At 44.2% G+C, this 17,123-nt stretch overlaps 3 protein-coding genes across 3 annotated transcripts; 1 reads left to right on the top strand and 2 right to left on the bottom strand.

The window, feature by feature from the left end:
- Window positions 1–461: 461 nt before the first annotated feature.
- Window positions 462–2,500, bottom strand: mif (macrophage migration inhibitory factor). Its single transcript, XM_040120451.1, has 3 exons — window positions 2,241–2,500; window positions 901–1,073; window positions 462–738 (listed from the first exon to the last, which is right to left on the bottom strand). The coding sequence occupies exons 1-3, from the start codon at window positions 2,346–2,348 to the stop codon at window positions 672–674; spliced, it is 348 nt and encodes a 115-aa protein (XP_039976385.1). The 5' UTR covers window positions 2,349–2,500; the 3' UTR covers window positions 462–671.
- A 71-nt stretch (window positions 2,501–2,571) lies between these two features.
- Window positions 2,572–7,709, top strand: si:dkeyp-121d2.7 (zinc finger protein 263). Its single transcript, XM_040120578.1, has 5 exons — window positions 2,572–2,921; window positions 3,411–3,744; window positions 4,941–5,245; window positions 5,902–6,013; window positions 6,172–7,709. Exons 2-5 carry the CDS (start codon window positions 3,441–3,443, stop codon window positions 7,215–7,217), a joined length of 1,767 nt encoding a protein of 588 aa, XP_039976512.1. The 5' UTR covers window positions 2,572–2,921; window positions 3,411–3,440; the 3' UTR covers window positions 7,218–7,709.
- A 4,913-nt stretch (window positions 7,710–12,622) lies between these two features.
- On the bottom strand, window positions 12,623–14,413 carry LOC120785545 (endonuclease domain-containing 1 protein-like). Its single transcript, XM_040120342.1, has 2 exons — window positions 14,108–14,413; window positions 12,623–13,540 (listed from the first exon to the last, which is right to left on the bottom strand). The coding sequence occupies exons 1-2, from the start codon at window positions 14,411–14,413 to the stop codon at window positions 12,935–12,937; spliced, it is 912 nt and encodes a 303-aa protein (XP_039976276.1). The 3' UTR covers window positions 12,623–12,934.
- Window positions 14,414–17,123: the final 2,710 nt, after the last annotated feature.

Genomic DNA, 17,123 nt, shown 5'->3' with positions numbered 1-17,123 from the left:
AAACTATCCAAATGGCCAAAGCCTACGCTTAATACCTTTAGTTTATTTTAAAAAGTTTTTCACAAGGTTCAGATGCTTCAAGAGGTGGCAAGTCATGACAGGTGCAAAACATAGAAGTCAGGCTCAATAGGCCTTTTTAGTGGGGGAAATTTTGACATGTCACATTAGGAAAAGCACACGTGGAAATAATGAAATTAATGATGACTCAATTTCATTAAGCTGCTTCAGTTTCAGGGTCCTGGTACCATGCATGCTGGCTGGCTACCGGCAGGCACACTGGGACACTTGAACAGGAGAGAGCTATTGTCAATGTTATTAACTATATCTGCGCTTGTCTACAATGTAAAAGATATATTGCCTGTCAAAGGATGTTTTCAAGGGGTTGGAGCTAACAGCAAAAACTGAGCTTGTAAAATGTAGTGTGTCTTTGTGAAGCTAGAAAATCAAGGAAAAGAGATTAATTTATGGTTTACAGGGTTCGCTTTATTGCATTTTAAAGGGGAGAGGATCAGTGCAATGCAAAAGGGTCCTTCTAAGTGCTTTTAAGACAGTCGTATAGTATATTGGCCTGTGGATTACCAGGTGTATGCTTTTTCATTCTGTGTTAACTATGCTCATACATGTAGCAAAATACTGGAATTTTTTTCTATTTCAGTTAGTTGACCTCCATCTCAGGCAAAGGTAGAGTTGTTCCAGGCCACGTTGGCTGCATCCATGTCTACAAAGTTAACATAAATCCTGAAATAGACACAAAGAGAAACAGGTTGATGAGATCGGACATTAACAGTGAGCAACGTATGCAAGATACAGGAGTGTCTGAGTTTGTGCGTTTCTCCCACCATGCTACCTGCTCACAAAGTGTGAGCAGTGAATTTAATGGCTGATGCCTGTATTTGGTACCTGTCAGGAGAGACGCCCAGGTGTTTGTTGAGGAGTCCACACAGGAGTTTAGAGTATTGCTTGTTGTGAGCACCGCTGATCTTGCCAATACTGTGGAGGGAGCAGACTGCACAGGGGTCTCCCTTTCCTCCAAACATCATCATTTGGTCCGGGTTGATGTGCACAGCTATGTACTAGTATACAACAGACAGATGCACAAAACTGATGTCAGCCCACACTGGATGGATCATGCATGGTGTCAGTTTTTGAGGATTTTAGCCCTTTTTGAGGCTGAATGAAACATTGTAGCTTCAACATTATAAAGGCAGGCACATTTTAAACATAAACTACAGTGAAGGTTGCAATGAGAATTTTTAAAAAATTTCGTCATGAATCCAAATTCTCCCAATGCAACTATACCCTGAAGAGATTTTTGATGAGTCACCAAAAAAATACCGGTGAAATGATCTAATTATTTTAAGATTGTTTTTCCTCATTATATCCATGAATTTGACTGCTTAACTTACTGTATAAAGTTCATATTCATCTGCTGAAGGGAGAAAGCTTCTCTGTGCTCACCTAAAATCTGACTTTAAGGAGGGTACATGCGAGCACGATTTGTTGGATCACAACTAGGTTGGAAGCCAATTCTGGTCCAATAGACATCTTAAACAAGTGTGGAAACTAGAAGCCTGCATTGCACATATACTGTATCAAATCTTGTATCCAGTAGTTAAACTTTTAAAATGACAAACATTTGCACATTCATGGATTCTGGATTTTTCAATGAGGGAGGAGGCATAGGTGTCATTTGAAGAATTTCTAATCAGGTAACAGAATTCCTTAACAGAAAAGCCATAGGAGAAACAAGCAGAATATTTTTATATATCTTCAAACATACTTTGAGATGATCTTTAAAAAAATACTGAGTATCAGTTTGTATGACATGATAGAAAATATGCTCTTAACCTGTGGGTTTAGCTAACTGATCAATTATTAACCAATGCTTCCTCTTTACAAATAACAGTCAAGACTGTGTTTGCGTAATTCCACCAGACTCCCGCCTCATTCATTCAGCAGAGAGGCATATAATGTCCACTTTTTTCTGCAGTTAAATGGAAATCGGGCTTCAGGTGCTGGTCGCGTCGCACTCGGCAGAGATAACTCTGGAGTTAGATCCGTATCACGATGTTCCGTGATGGAAAGAAACAGACAGATTGACCCCGTTTACACCTGGCACTAAAATGCGTCTTGGACGATCGGCTCACGAGTGGACAGCGCTACATACAAATGTTAACGACCACCACGGCGCATGTTGATGCCAGGACATGTAAGAATGTAAACGACCCAACCAGGCCTACCTGTGCAGGTTTGCCCATTGCTTTGGCCAGCTCCTCCGTGGCCTCAGACAGCAGGGCCGCTGGCACATCACTTTTGGCCACGTTGGTGTTCACCACGAACATCGGCATGATTACTGATTTTCGGTGCTCTCCTTCTCCCTTTTACACGCTGCAAATGCTGCGACTCTGTTCACACAGGCGGATCCACAGACCGAAGACTTCTCTTCCTCTTTCGGAGGCGGAGCGACCATGTGACACAATGACCACAGCGCCCCCATCCATCGTGGAAGACACTGTTTGTTGGTGACACGCTAAACAAACGCATACAGTGTGGAAGTTGAGGAGGGGGGGGGGGGTTGTTATTAATTCCTTACGTTCTCAGCGCCACTGTTTAGACCACATCAAGCAGGAAGTGATGGCTGAAATCTGAGTGCGTGTTCTTTCCAGGGTGCGGCTGCTCCTGAGTGTAGGGTAATTACGGTACCGGGCATGCGCAGTGCTTTCAGGCATCATTAAGCAGTGTTGAAGGAGGCGAGAAGGAAAACAGTGGCAGGGAAAGAGAAGGCAGAAGTTGGATGGCGCTTTCCTTTGTCGCCGCGTCTCTGTGTTCACGAACAACGACCAAGCTCATCCGTGAACCGTGAAATCCTTCCGTCTGTCGCCGTTGCGCGAGTCCCTCCTTCGGATTTCATCTCACAAACCGTGCGTATACAAAGCTAAATTAGCCAGGCTGCTAGCGCATTCACTTTAAAACCGTACCGGGGCTGCTGCTCCTCTCCTTTAACATTATTGGATGTCGATCAATAATACAAGTTTACCAACAAGCTAACCTGGCGCAGGATGTGCATTTGGTATTTATTAAACTACAATACCACAGTTGTCCTATTATTTAAACCGGCTATACATATTCTTTAAGTAAATGATAATAGAAATGGAATAACCATTATGTTACAGTGTGATTCCCTGAGCCCTGTCACACTTTAATGTCGAGATGTAGCTACCTAGTATCGACCAGTAAAGTTAATGTCTCCGAGTGACACGGATGGTATGTGTCTAGATTGGAAATATTCAGTGGATATAGCTATCCAATGGATTTGACAATGTGAAACTTTTGTGACCCAAGAAGGGAAACTGGGTTAAATGTAATCCTGATCATGACAATAACATAATCTGTCACTGAACCATCATCAGGTCCGCTCCCGTCCCGAAGCCCTGGCCACGATGATGGAGGAGTCGGTGACCACATTTGAGACGCATTTGACGGCTGTCATGGATAGTCTAATCCGAGCCTCCGTCTGTGAGATCACCAAACTTTTCCAGGAGACGGTGAACGACTACCTGGTGGAGCTGTCCCTCAACAGGAAGGAGAACGAGGCTCTCAAACTGCGGCTGAGGCTCACCGAGAACAAGCTGAGAACCGAGCGCAAGTACGGCATGGGCTGGGCCGCCAACCGCCGCAACGCCGGGCTGGCTGCGGCGGAGGAAGGAGCCGGAGGGCGGCAGAAGCGAAAAGTTGAGGTGGCCCGTAAGTATTTCTAGTCGCTTGAGGATGGATTTTCCTCCCAAACAAGGAGGCGTACATCACCTTTAGATTGTGCCATGTATGAAGCTACCATTATCGTTAAATGACACCTCGCTAAAACATCCTACATGTTTCAGTATGATTGTGTTTTTTTAAATGTGAGAAACTGGGTTCTTGCTGTGCAGTCAGGGCTTATGTGAAGACGCACTTGTTTTGTTGGAAACCATCTGGCAAGAGCTGATCTCTCCCTCCCTCCTTTCCTCTCTTCCTCCCTCCCTCCTCCGCCTCCTCTTCATGATCTCTCCCTCTGTCCTTCACCTCCCCCTCTCCTCTCTCTGTCTCTCTCTGCATTCTGTCCCTCCCACTCCTCTCTGCTTTTGCACACTCTTTCCCTCCCTCCCTTCCTGCCTTGCTCCTCTCCCTTCCCCCATCTCCTCACTCCTCTCTGTCCCTCTCCAACTCTCTCCTCCTCCCCTTCCCACTCCTCTCTCCTTCACGCCCTCTCCTCCTTTCCTCACTCCCCGCCCCTCCTCCTCCTGCTCTGTTCTCTCCTTCATCACGTTGCACACACACTCTCCCCCGCCCTCCCTCCTCCCTCCCCCACCTCCTCCACTCCACTCCTCTTCCGCTCCTCTCTGCTACCACCATAATTACACACTACCTCCTCCACTTCCACTTCTCCTGTCTCGGTCGCTCTCTCTCTCTCTCTCCTCGTTTCACCTCTTCATCCCACCACCTCTTCCCTCTCCTCCTCCTCCGGCCCCCGCCAACTCCACTTCTTCTTCTCTTCTCTGTCTCTCACTCCTCTCTTCCCTGACACGTGTTTTTCTCTCCTTTCCTCTTTCTTGTTTGTCCTTCTATGCCCCCTCTCTCCTCACTCATTCATCACGCTCACTTCTCCTCCCCCCGCTCCCTTTCCCCTCTCCCTTCCCCCCAACTCCCCCTCTACTCATGTCCTCCTCTGCCTCTCAAACCCCCTCCTCCTCATCATCTCCCACTTCTCCACCCTCTTCTCTCCTTCATCTCTCTCTCCCGCCCTTCCAATCGTCTCTTCCCACTTATCTCTCTCCCCCTCATATTTCATTCTCTCTCCTTCCTGTCTCCCTGTGCCCTTCCTCTCTCTTTCTCCCCCTCCTCACTTTTTCTTCGTCTCTCAACCTCCCTCCCACCCTTCCTTCATCTTCCTCTCTTCTCCACAGGAGGCAAGTCAAAGAAGGCAGCAGCCTATGGCAAAGGCTGGCCTGGAGGTGTGTGGGAGGAAGGAGGAGGTGGCAGTGGTGGCAGCGGCAGTGGCGGTGGTGGTGGTGGTGGGGGAGGAGGAGGAAGTGGAGGAGCTGTGGGGATGGTAGCAGGAGCAGGAGGAACAGGGGGAAAGGAGGCCAGGGAGATGTACCTCATCCAGTTCCCCGGGGATGAAGAGGATGAGGGAGGGATGGTGGAGGACGAGGAAGGGGAGGGCAGCCTCAGCGGTGAGGGGGAGGAGACGGCCAACATCAAAGAGGAGGTGAGGGAGACGGGCTTTCTCAGAGGAGGAGGAGTAGGAGGCGAAAGTGGCACATCATCGCTGCACTGCTCAGCAGCTTCATGTAGAATGAGAAACAACATAGACAAGAAAAGAGAGCGATAATACAGGCAGACAGAGAGAGTTTTGCTACTGTTCTTCAGCCATCAAATCACTGCAGAGATGTAGTGGATAAAGGCAAAGCTATTGATTTGATATTTAGCTTTCAGAGGGGCCCGTTGAGTAGGCTCTCCACATCTCAAGTGCAGTGAGGTTTTAGGTAGAAACACTACTGATAGAGGTGAGAAGCTGTTTGCTATTCCACCACATGACCAAGTGGCAGGGCACAGATCCACACATCACTTCTCTTCTGTATTTGAATATTCAGAGCATGCAGAATGTTTTATTAGCTTCCCCGCGAAGTCTTTCAAGGTGCTTTGATAGCTACTAAAACAGCTTTAAAGAAATATAACCAATCATATTGCTTTAATACCAGGTGCTTTGTAAACGTAGGAATTGGTAGGGTTCTGACATATGGAGTGTTGCATTTAAGTTAACAAGCCATTTTGAAAAAAAGCATCTATAAATTTAACAATAAACAGCATATTCTGCCTGGTTTCAGTTGTTTGTCCTATAAATCTCTGTGTTTCTTTGTGCAGTTTGCTCAAACAGAGGGCTATCAACCCGCCTCTCTCCGGCTAATCAAGGAGGCTTTGAAGATGGACTCGCCCAACCAGAACCTCCACACTGGCTCCAGAGCCCAGAGCGAAGGTAATGACCCCAGGACACACTGATTGAGGGAGGGGAAGTTAGTGAAATGTTCAGAGACCAATACTTTAATAGAAGGTGGATTGTTGATTAGAGGTGATTGTTCATGCCAGCTCTCTGTCATTCACTTCTCTCCTCCTCCTCCCTCTGTCGTTGCTCAGGAGAACTGTCAGATCGTCCCCCGATGCTTCATTCAGGAGAGAGAGAGGAGGACTGGGAGGTGGGCTCAGCAGAGCCATCAGAGGGTGGCATGACCATGGATGAGCTGAGGGGTCTGGAGTCTGCACTGAGGGCTGAGAGAGGCCGCGAGCAGGCTGCCATGAAGGCTACCCAGCCTGTCAGCCGTGACTCAGAGGTGGTGCGAGGCAGCGATATCAGCTTGGCCCCCAAGTACATAGGTCTTGATGGTATGGAGCAGGACGGAGAGCTGGAGCCTCAGCCGCCCACCCTGCAGAGAGAGGACCATATAGGGCAAGGCAGGGTGAAGGACAGTGAGAGGGCTGGAGTAGTTGGGGTGGCGGAGCTGAGGTTAGGCTGGTCAAAGAAGTTGAGAGAGGGCGAGTCGGGCACACTTATGACTGGAGAGGATGTGGTGGAGCAGGGAGAGTCCGACCACCTGCCCCACTTGTCTGCTCCTGGGAGTGTCGGGGAAAGCGGAGGGGAAGAGGAGGGTGGCGGGGACTTGCTCCATTTCTGCCCACAGTGTGGAGGAGGATTCACCTCAGAGGCTGAGCTGGAGGAGCACCCATGTCCACTAGGAGGCGCCCATTTACAGAGCAGCGGAGCAGAGGACAGTCTTTTCCCTTGTGCCCACTGTGGCAACACGTTCAGCCACGCCTGGGCTCTTAAGAACCATGAGTGTGCCTGCGCCGCAGAGCGGCCGCACTGCTGCGAGATCTGCGGGAAGCGCTTCACACACTCGCGCTCGCTGGAACGGCATCATCTAGTGCACACCGGCGAGAGGCCGCATCGGTGCCCGCAGTGTGGACGCAGCTTCAGTCGTCTCGGCAACTTGGAACGGCACCAGCGGATCCACACAGGTGAGCGTCCATACGGGTGTGAAGCGTGTGGAAAACGCTTCAGTCGCGTGGAATATTTAAAGAGACACCAACTCATACACAACAGTGAAAAGGCAACACTCCAGTGCTCCAACTGTGGAAGAGGCTTTAGTGATGTGGAGCAACTGAAAAACCACCAGTGTTTTTAGAGCCTCTCCTTCAAATCTCTGACAGAACTGGAAAGAAGAGAGAGCTGTTTTTTTTTATTGAATGTGGTAGAATTTTGGTGATGAATGTGACTGCTACATGCTAATTTTATTCTCAGTGATTTGGAAATGCCTTTCTTACTCGGAGAGGATGAGATGTTAAATTGACTTGAAGGTAAAGAAGCAGATACGTGTGTGGATGATTTTTGTTGAGTAAATAAAGAAGGCAAATGGTTAAAGTTGAGAGGAAGACAATTGTGTTCGGTGTGTCTCTGTAGGAGGAGAAATAAAACTAATCTCAGATGTCCAGCCATTTTAATTGGAGGTGTTCTCATTTGTATGTAAAAAGCTTGTACTTATTTATGATGATGAATTAATTGAATGAATAAATTTTTTATCTTTTTATCACTAATTCACTCATGTTACATCTGTGCTAAGTCCTTGTGTTTCTCTGACAATATAACTGACCACTTGGTGTTTTGTATGTTTGTGTTTCGATCATATCATTAAGAAATAAATATTTCAATTCACCAGAAGGCTCCTCACACATTTCAGTCTTGATTTATAGGAGAAACATGGGGTTAGTGAACATGTTACAAGATGACATTGATCAGAATTTCAAGTTCATACTCATCAGACACATCAAACTCCAGTCATCATGAGACTCGACAATATTTTATTTCAACGTTTATCCAGAAATTCAGCAGTGGGGGAGTTTGACAAGACACTAGGGTGGGGGTGTGCTGTACTTGGTGACTACTGGACAGCCATTAGAGCCCTGGCTAAGATAAATGATCTGTGTGCAGGTAAGTTAACAACTGACTTCTGGTAATGCCCATCAAAACAGACTGATTTTTATCTCCAGTTTTGTCCAAATGATAGACTCCAACTCCTCCTCCATTAAAAATCATCAATTAAATACAAAATTTACATAAAAGTACATACATATGTATGTACTTTTATGTAAATTTTGTATTTAATTGATGATTTTTAATGAAACATTATCTAATTGTATCCTAATTAGGCTGAATCGGTCATTTGATATTAGCCTTTTTTAAATGCCTTGTGTTCTCTTGTCCTAACTTATTTGCATAAGACACATTTACATTTTCTGCTATTGTCCATAATATATACAGTATTTTTAAGATTATGTTATGATTATATGGGCTACAAAGGTGTTAAACTCACTGTTGCGAGATGACAGGTCACTTATTTTCTTTATTCCGCTGAATAAATGGGTCTCAGTAGTTGGACTCCATCTTGCAGAGGGAACTGTGTTATTTAAATGTAAGCCTATTTTCAATAAGATTATAGACTGATTTGGACACCTCTGTGTGCCCATAGATATCAGTCATCTGTCTACACAAAGAAGTGTTTACTTGAATCCAGATCACATTTAAGAGTTGATTTGTTTGGGGGTACACAATTGTTTCTGGGATTATCTCAGGGTATTAGTACACTGTAACATATTAAAACTCTTTTTATTCACTTTAAAAAAAAAAAAAAAAAAAATATATATATATATATGTATATATATATATATATATATATATATATATATATGTATATATATATATATATATATATATTAGTTACATGGTTTATACATATCTGATTTGCTGATTTATTTTCCAGAGCAACATTATATTAGATTACAAGCCCTCATTGGTGTACTCAATAAAGTATAATGTTTTGTGATCACACACGAGATAACTATAATTATAATTGAAATATTTAATCCAGAAATTATAATGTGACGTTCCATATAAAATTGACTGTAAATTAGTTATGATGACAAATTTTGATCATATAGTCAGATATGATTAAAAGTAGAGTAAACAAGACAGAGGTGTGTTGTTGTTTTTTTTCTGTTTTTCACATAGCACTCTAGTGGCTTTTTTGTGACTTTGACTTCTAATTGAAAAGGCTACTTAGAACTGTATAATGACAATACTTTTAACTGAGAGAAATTTTTGGCAACTCTGCCCACATCCTACCTGTGGTTCATACATCAAATTTCCTTCGGGCCGTTTGCCTTGTACAGAACCGACTGTGTAGGCAGAGTACAGTGCTGAACGATACGAACAATGGTACAGGGTGGCAAAGCGGTACTGGTTTTGGTAGCGCTGGCATATTGGCTGATATCCCACGTCGGTGATGCCGTGCGGTGGAGTTCTCTTAAAAAAGAAATGGAGGCACTGTGAAAAGACACTGCTGACCTCTCCAAGGACCAGGCCACCAAACCAGGGAAGGAGAAGAAGCAGAGCTCCTACAGAGAATTGCAGAGTTTTCCTTTGAGACATCCTGCACAACAGAGCAGGGAGCTGACCGTATGTACCTGTGATGGAGGAAGAGATGCCTATTAAACAGCGTACACAGTTTGGTCAAAATATCCTCTCAGATAAGTCACTTCCAAATAGTCTTAGCGAGGTGTTTTTTCCTCCACGCTGAGCACCAGAGCGTATTTCTCGGCTGATAAACACTCTAACTCAGGCGGCTCTCAGGTCAAATACTCTTCGTTCAGCCCCTGGGGGCTCCTCTCTTCCCCTTCCTATCTTGAATATTCAACAGAGTCAAACTGTGTTAAGCCTCCATCTCAAGTCATTTCACTGTGTTTTAGATGTATAATAAAAGAACAGCATCAGTATGTAAGTGGGACAGCATCAGTATCACCCCACAAATCACCCACATGACCGAGGGGCAAGTCACAGCTCCATTTTTCACTTCTGTATTTTGTTTTTATTAATTTTTTTATTAATTTGCTCAGTGAAGGTGACAAGAAGGGAGTCTACAAATAGATAAACCTAAACAGTCATTTAACATAAACTAAAAGCAACAATATGGTGTAGAAATCAATAACATCAGCAAAGTAAAGCAATGAACCGATTTGAGTGATACTGTGTGTGCAGTGGTGTTATATGGTGCAAAATAAAAAAGGAGCAGGCAGGATGAACAGCAGCTTGAGAAAGAGAAGAGAGAGTAGCTTATACAGCTACTGACAGCTAATTTACCACAGCTTCCATAAAACAAAACTTTAGGCTACTAGCTGACCTGATAACGTTAGTTTAAAAAGTTGGCTCATGCACACTAGATGTCAGATCAAACCAGGAAATAAAAAATTGAATCTAAATTAATTAGAAGTGTCACACACACACCCATGTAGTTCAGTGTCAGGTGTCAGTGATCTTGGTCATGAACGATCATGAAGCTATCGGGACCCAGGCTGAGCGCCGCTGTGTTGGAGTTCTCCCCGGAGAAGGAGATGGTCGCCTAAGTGCAAATGCAAGTTGCTGGGGGGAAGGCTCTGACTGTTGTTTGTGCTTATGCATCAAACAACAGCTCAAATGAACTCTTTGAAGAACTCCTGAACCCGGCCAACGTGTACCCTGAGGAGGAGACAGAGTTTGAAGACTCTGGGAAAGCCTCACTCATATCTCTAGCAGAGGTCTCGAAGGTAGTCAGGAAGTTCCTCAGTGGCAAGACGCCAGGTGTTGATGAGATTCAGCTTGAGATGCTAAAGGCTCTGGACGTTGTTGGGCTTTCTCGGCTGGCACAACGCTGCAATGTTGCACGGAAGTTGGGGAAAGTGCCTGTGGACTGGCAGACCAGGGTGGGGGTTCCCATATCTAAAAGGGGGACCGCAGGGTGTGCTACAGTTATCGGCGTATTACACTGCTCGTCTTACCTGGGAACACTTATGCCAGGGTGCTGGAAAGGAGGCTCCGAGCGATTGTCAGACGCCGGATCCAGGAGGAGCAATGCAGAACTTGGCTTGGCTGTGGAACAATGGACCAACTCTTTACCCTTGCAAGGCAAGGTCGTGGGAGTTTGCTCATCCAGTCTACATGTGTTTTGTGGACTTGGAGAAGGCTTACAACCGTGTTCCTCAGGGGGTCTTTAGGGGGGTACTGAGGGAGTATGGGTTACAGGGGCTGTTACAACAAGCCATCTATTCCTTATGAAACCAGAGTGATAGTCATGGTTTTTTTTGTTTTGTTTTTTGTTGCTGGGGAGAGGGACGTCTGGACTACCTTGCTTAACCTGCTGCCACTGCAACCCAACTCTGGATTAGTGGTAGAAAATGGATGGATCGATGGACAAACTCTTTCATCTTTCTTACTGACACTGCTCATGAAACAGACTTATTTTTAAGGCCAGCCTCAGTGACACAATAGTTTCCAGTGTCTCGAAAGACATCTGCTTCACATTATAGACTAACACCTTGTTAGAAAAACAAAAGTGAATTTATATGCAGTGAGCCTCAAAGTGGTGCTCAGCTGTAGTATCTCTAACTCAACCAAAGTGCTCTGCTCTACATTTGTCCCTATCCGGCCAGCCGTTATTTCGCTATAATCTCACAGTATAATGCAAACGCGTCTGTCCAGTAAGAAAATGAACTGATAAAATGCATGCTGCTGTTGCGTGGCTGGAATTTAAAGGCAGTTTAAGTCTATTTTCTTTATCTAAAAATATAATTGGTTTGAAACAATCATGTTAACCATATTCAAAAATGTAATTTACTGTAATCACCCACACATATCTAGCAACATGGAAAAGTCACTGCAATGAAACACAACTGTCAATCTTTTTCTAAAAAATATTTTAAGTTAGAAAATAAAGAAATTATTCTTCAAGGTTAAAGTGTTCCTTAACTTTCTTTGCAGCTTGGATATTCAAATTATTTAAGATTTAGTTTTTTGTTGTTTTTTTTGTTTTTTGTTTGTTTGTCTTAATGGTCAGTTGTTGTAGTTTATCCTATGTATGTCTTGTGTTTGAATTTGATCCCATGTTATTGTGCTGGATGCAATGGGGATATTGTAACTGTATTTACAACATACAGTGTAGGTTTAAACATTTGTTGATTTCACTGGGTCCTGCGTGAGGCCCCTCCCTATGTAGAAAAGGGTTCCTCTGTCAAAATCGAGTTTCAGAACCTTAATCTTGTACAGTTTTGTGCTTATACTGTATGTTACATTTTCCTAAAATCATTTGTGTTTAATCAAAATGACCACACAGGTCAGGAAGTTGTCCAGCACAGAAAAACTGTACACAATGCAGATAGATGGGTCTCAGGGCCCCCTACTGGGTCAATGTGGTCATGCTAGGAAGGGTAGTTGTTACCAAGGTAAAAATTAATAAAAATTAAAAAAAACAAGTCACACTCAACACACCACAGTTAATCCTAAAAGTTCATGGCTGATGTTGCATGTCAAACAGTATTTTTGTGGTTCATGCATCCAGGTGGCATTGTGCCGTTTGCCTTCTGCTTGAGAGAGTATGTGCACAAAATGTGTATGAGTCCAAAATGTGAAATGTGCAACCATTTTATTTGGAGTTAGTACTTATTTGTGATGTTGAATAACCACTCATGTATACATTCATGTTTAAACTAATAGCATGTTTTTTCCCCCCAGTTTTGTTTTATTAGTATAATCATGGAGTTAGTTATTGAACATTTTACAAGATGACAGTGACAAGAGAGAAATATATCTGAATTTTTACAAAATCCTAATCATCTGAAAAATTCATTTCAAACATGATGAAATAATCATCGTCTCCTGGTTAATCAAACTCTCATCTCATTCAGTAATTAAAGAGACAGGAAGGGAGGGAATTGAATCTTCTTAACTTCTTGATTCTGACGAGACACTGAGGAGATGTGCTGTATTTGGTGACTACTGAATTTAATTTTAACAAGGAACTAAAGCATTGCCCCTTTGTTACTGACACTGCCCACGAAACAGACTGACGGGCATGGCCAGCCTTTGTCTCAGGATGCCCTCCAGAGTCTCCAAAGTCATCCGCCTCACATCATAGCCTCGCACTGAGGCCCTCGCCTTGACATCAACTGGCACAATCTCCTCTCCGCTGTTGGGGTCATTTCTTCCCACTGCAGCATATGTGGGGAAAAATGGCCGCGCAGACTCAGGAAGGTTAGGTTTGTAGGATGGGCAGCAGTAGGCAGACCACATGTACTCAGGAATAGACACCCTGTTATTAATCCAGTGATCTCCAGATTCATAAGACATGGCCCCGGTGATCACATACATCGGCCCTTCACAGAAGGCATTGAATTTTCTCAACATCTCATTCTCCAGACGGTTCCAGGGGCCAGAATTGGAGCCTGCCCGCTGAGGGACAATATTAGTCAGGGTGAAGGTGGCCTCACGGTCTTCTATTGTCTTCTGGTGCATGCTGGGATTGAGATGCCCTTTGGTGAAGTTGGAGTTCCTGTAGTCCCGAAGCATCGCCTGGCTCTCAATCACATTCTGGTCCAGGGGGGTATGGAAAGGTTTCATCTCTGGGCTGGCACGGGAAAATGCCAACTGAAAAACACGGAGAGAGAAGGAAATGTCACTGTTTAGAAGCTAAAAAATAGTGTTTTGCTGAATAGCCCTGTGGGAGTGAGTCTGTGCAACTTTCCTTTCTTTATTACCTCACCAGGGAAAAGATAACGTGTGTGACAGCATTTTTGTATTTAGTTTGGAATAGGGTTCCTATTCCTCTGCTTGAAAATGGCAAAAACCTTATTTACAGTAATAACACGCTGTACACAATGACACGTCTAGAAACAGAAACGTCTAGCGACAATCTTCTCATGTTAAATTTCTAAATCTATTTAGCCTATTTAGACACACTTAACTCTACACTTTGACAACAATACTTTGTAAAAAATCTCTAAATTCCCTGAGCTGAAGGAAGCGCTGCTCTGTCTTAACCAAGGAAGAGCCCTGCCACAACACTAGTTTTTCCTAAAAATCTGTCTAATCACAAACATGTAATCCTAACATAGCTAAACACATCATATCAGATACAGTAACGCTCAATAGAATACAGTTAGTCTTTAAAGGAAAAGCTTGCTCTTGAACATTGTATTGCATTGTTCTACTTACCTGTGGTTCATACATCCAAGAGACATTGGGCCGTTTGCCATCTGCAGGGCTGAGTATGTACGCAGAGTACAGCGGTTCACGATGCTGACGGTGGTACAGGCTGGCAAAGCGGTACTGGTTTCTGTAGCGCTGGCATATCGGTTGGTATCCCACGTCGGTGATGCCCTGCGGTGGAGTTTTGTTATAAAAGAAATCGAGGCACTGTGAAAAGTCACTGCTGACCTCTCCAAGGACCAGGCCACCAAACCAGGGTAGAAGAAGAAGCAGAGCTCCCGTGGAGAATTGCAGCATCTTCCTTTGAGACATCCTGCACAATAGAGCAACAGGCCGGCTTATGTAAGTCTGGTGGTAAAGGATGTCTGCAAACACAGACTTCCTATAGTTCCTTTGTGTCCGTTCAGTGTCTGGAGTCTGGGTGTATGTGACCTGTCACTGAGGTTTCCTCCTATATATACTGACGGCAGCAACCCTGCGAGTGACAGGTTTAACCCTCTCGAAACCCCGTTTGCTATCAAACTTCCCCTGCTAACCAGCAGTCAGGCTGGCTTCTGGGAAACAATGGATCTGCATATAAGGAAAGGAAAGTAAGGAAAAAGAAGCCGCACTCTAAGATCCATAAATACCACTAGGTCTAATACTAGGGATCCGTTTCTCGTCACACCAGTCGTGTAGGTCTGCTGGCCCATGAGACAGTCTGATAATCTTGAGGCCAAAAAAGAACAAAACCCCCGTTTACTTGTGTGCGTCTCCTCCAGGACCAGGTTTTTACAGGTGGAAGAACCAGACACCCCCATTTCTGTGCAGAGTGTTTGTCAACACCGGCTTTCTCACACTTTGTCCAAAAAGATGAAGCATTGGGAGACTTAGAGGTTTGGAAATAGAGGTGTGAATAAATTGCATACAAATTGCATTTGTATGATGCAAATAGTAGTCCTGCATTTATACAGTACTGTCCCAAACTGACTCCAAGAGTTGTTTAGGAAAACTCATTTGTTTATTTGCGACAATGTCTTTATTGATAAAACACAGACACCCTCCTCTGAGCAAGTTTAATTTTTCTGTCTTTTCCTGGTTTCTGTGTGATCTTGCATTCCTTGAGTCACTGAAACTCCCCTCATCCTGAAAACCGAAAGATATTAAAGCTCCATATTCTATACATAGAACTTCTGCTATTTCTCAACCGTCATTTTTTACGAAAAGTGTAGTTTCTTTATTCCGTTATGGGCCTTGTGCATTGGTGGGAAAATCCCCGTGTCAGTCATTTTCTGACAATTTGTCAAAAATGATCATTTTACTGCGCTAAGGAATTGTTAGATTGTGGAAAGGACAAGAAATCATGGGGGAAAACCAACGTGGTGTACAATACAAATAAAGGGAATGAGGTACCTCAAGTATTGATGAGTTGACTTATCATGCCAATACTTGTTTTGAGTATCGCTGCTATCGTCAATGGATTGATACAAAGAAGCAAAAAAAACGGATCCACCTAATGTTAGGTCACATTCTGGGCTCATAAACATACCTTTTAGTGAATGCACTCTTTGCTTTTCTGCTGTTGATGCGTTCATGTGCACGGAAATCACCTTGTAAGATTTCACACCGTAAACACTTTTGTTATTTAAATTTAAAGTAGTATCAGTAGTAATGAACGTGCATTTGGAAACATATTCATTAAAAAACTATAAAATGTTGGGCCCTTTTTATAATGAATTTTAATAATTTCTATATGATATCGATATAGAAATTTGGCGATCCTGGCCCTGGCATCTCTTCATATCTAACTGGAACCAAATTTCAAGCACACGAGAATTTAGACCAACCCAAACCCCTCCAAGTGACTGAAATTGTCTCGTTAGTTGAGAGATCATCTTGGGAGGGAATGAGGTCACTGTAGATTAAAAAAAACCCTCTTGAATGGAAGACCCGTCTCAACATCTCCCCTTTCATCCAAAAAACAAAATATTCACACATTCGTCTGTGATTTGTGAGTGCTGATGGGTTTCTCTTGGGGGTGGAAATTGGAAACCCCTGCAGTAATCAAAAAGGAGCTGGCGCTGCACGAACCCGGCGGTTGGTCTGCAGAGGCGCGGGTGGCAGCCTGTACGCCAGGGCCATCTAGTGAGCCCTCGGAGGCACGACCCCCAGGGCCACGGGCGCTACTGGGGCGCGGGCCAGCAAAACTGGTTGGACTGCGGGTAATAACGTCGACTTTACGGTCACCGGGGATGGGTCGTAGCCCGGGGCTGGCCAGGAGTCACCGTGGTTTCTGTTTCCACATAGAGGAAAGCTGCCGAGTCGTCCTTACAGCGACGCACGCTGTGTCAGCAGGTTTCCCATCTCGCTTGTTTTGTGTTTGACTGACTCAGAGGCTGCGGCGTGTGTTTGGGAACTCGTAGTAAACACCTACGCCTGTCTACCTGAACTAAGGCTGTGGACTGCAGTCGCACTCTGAAGCACAACTGATGAAACCCCGCAAACACAGTCGTGCCCTTTGCTCGTCAGTAGCTAATACTGATTCCGCGTGAATGCAGAGTAGCGTATTTGCTGAAAGTACTAGGGCTAAATCAGTCAAGCTAATCAGGGGGGGGGTAAGTGAGGAGCACCAGCTACTGATAAATCCGTAAGTGCGTTTGTCTTGTCCGTGCCGTTTTTAACCACTAACTTCAAATCAACGAGTTGTTGGGTTGCACCATTGGAAAACAAGTAAATAATGAAGTTTATTCACACAGCAGAGGAGGATGTCAGAGAGCGCTTCAACAAGCAAAACAAAACACAATCAACCAACCAACAGACATAAATATAGACGTGAGAAAACAAAAACACCGGAAAAAAGAAAAACACAAAGTAACCTTCTTCGCAAGTAAAGTAGAGATGTGTAAAATTTCGGCAACCCTAAAGTTGTTTCTTAATGCTTATGATTGTCCTATAAACAATGTGTTCACCATTTATTAAGCCACTGGGTACAATCTAAAGGCTGACTTGTGGCAACGGTCACTAGGGAGACAAAAGTCGACCT

Source organism: Xiphias gladius, chromosome 23 (assembly GCF_016859285.1).
Source record: "Xiphias gladius isolate SHS-SW01 ecotype Sanya breed wild chromosome 23, ASM1685928v1, whole genome shotgun sequence".
Lineage (NCBI taxonomy): Eukaryota > Metazoa > Chordata > Actinopteri > Istiophoriformes > Xiphiidae > Xiphias > Xiphias gladius.
This window is presented reverse-complemented; position numbering and strand designations above follow the sequence as displayed.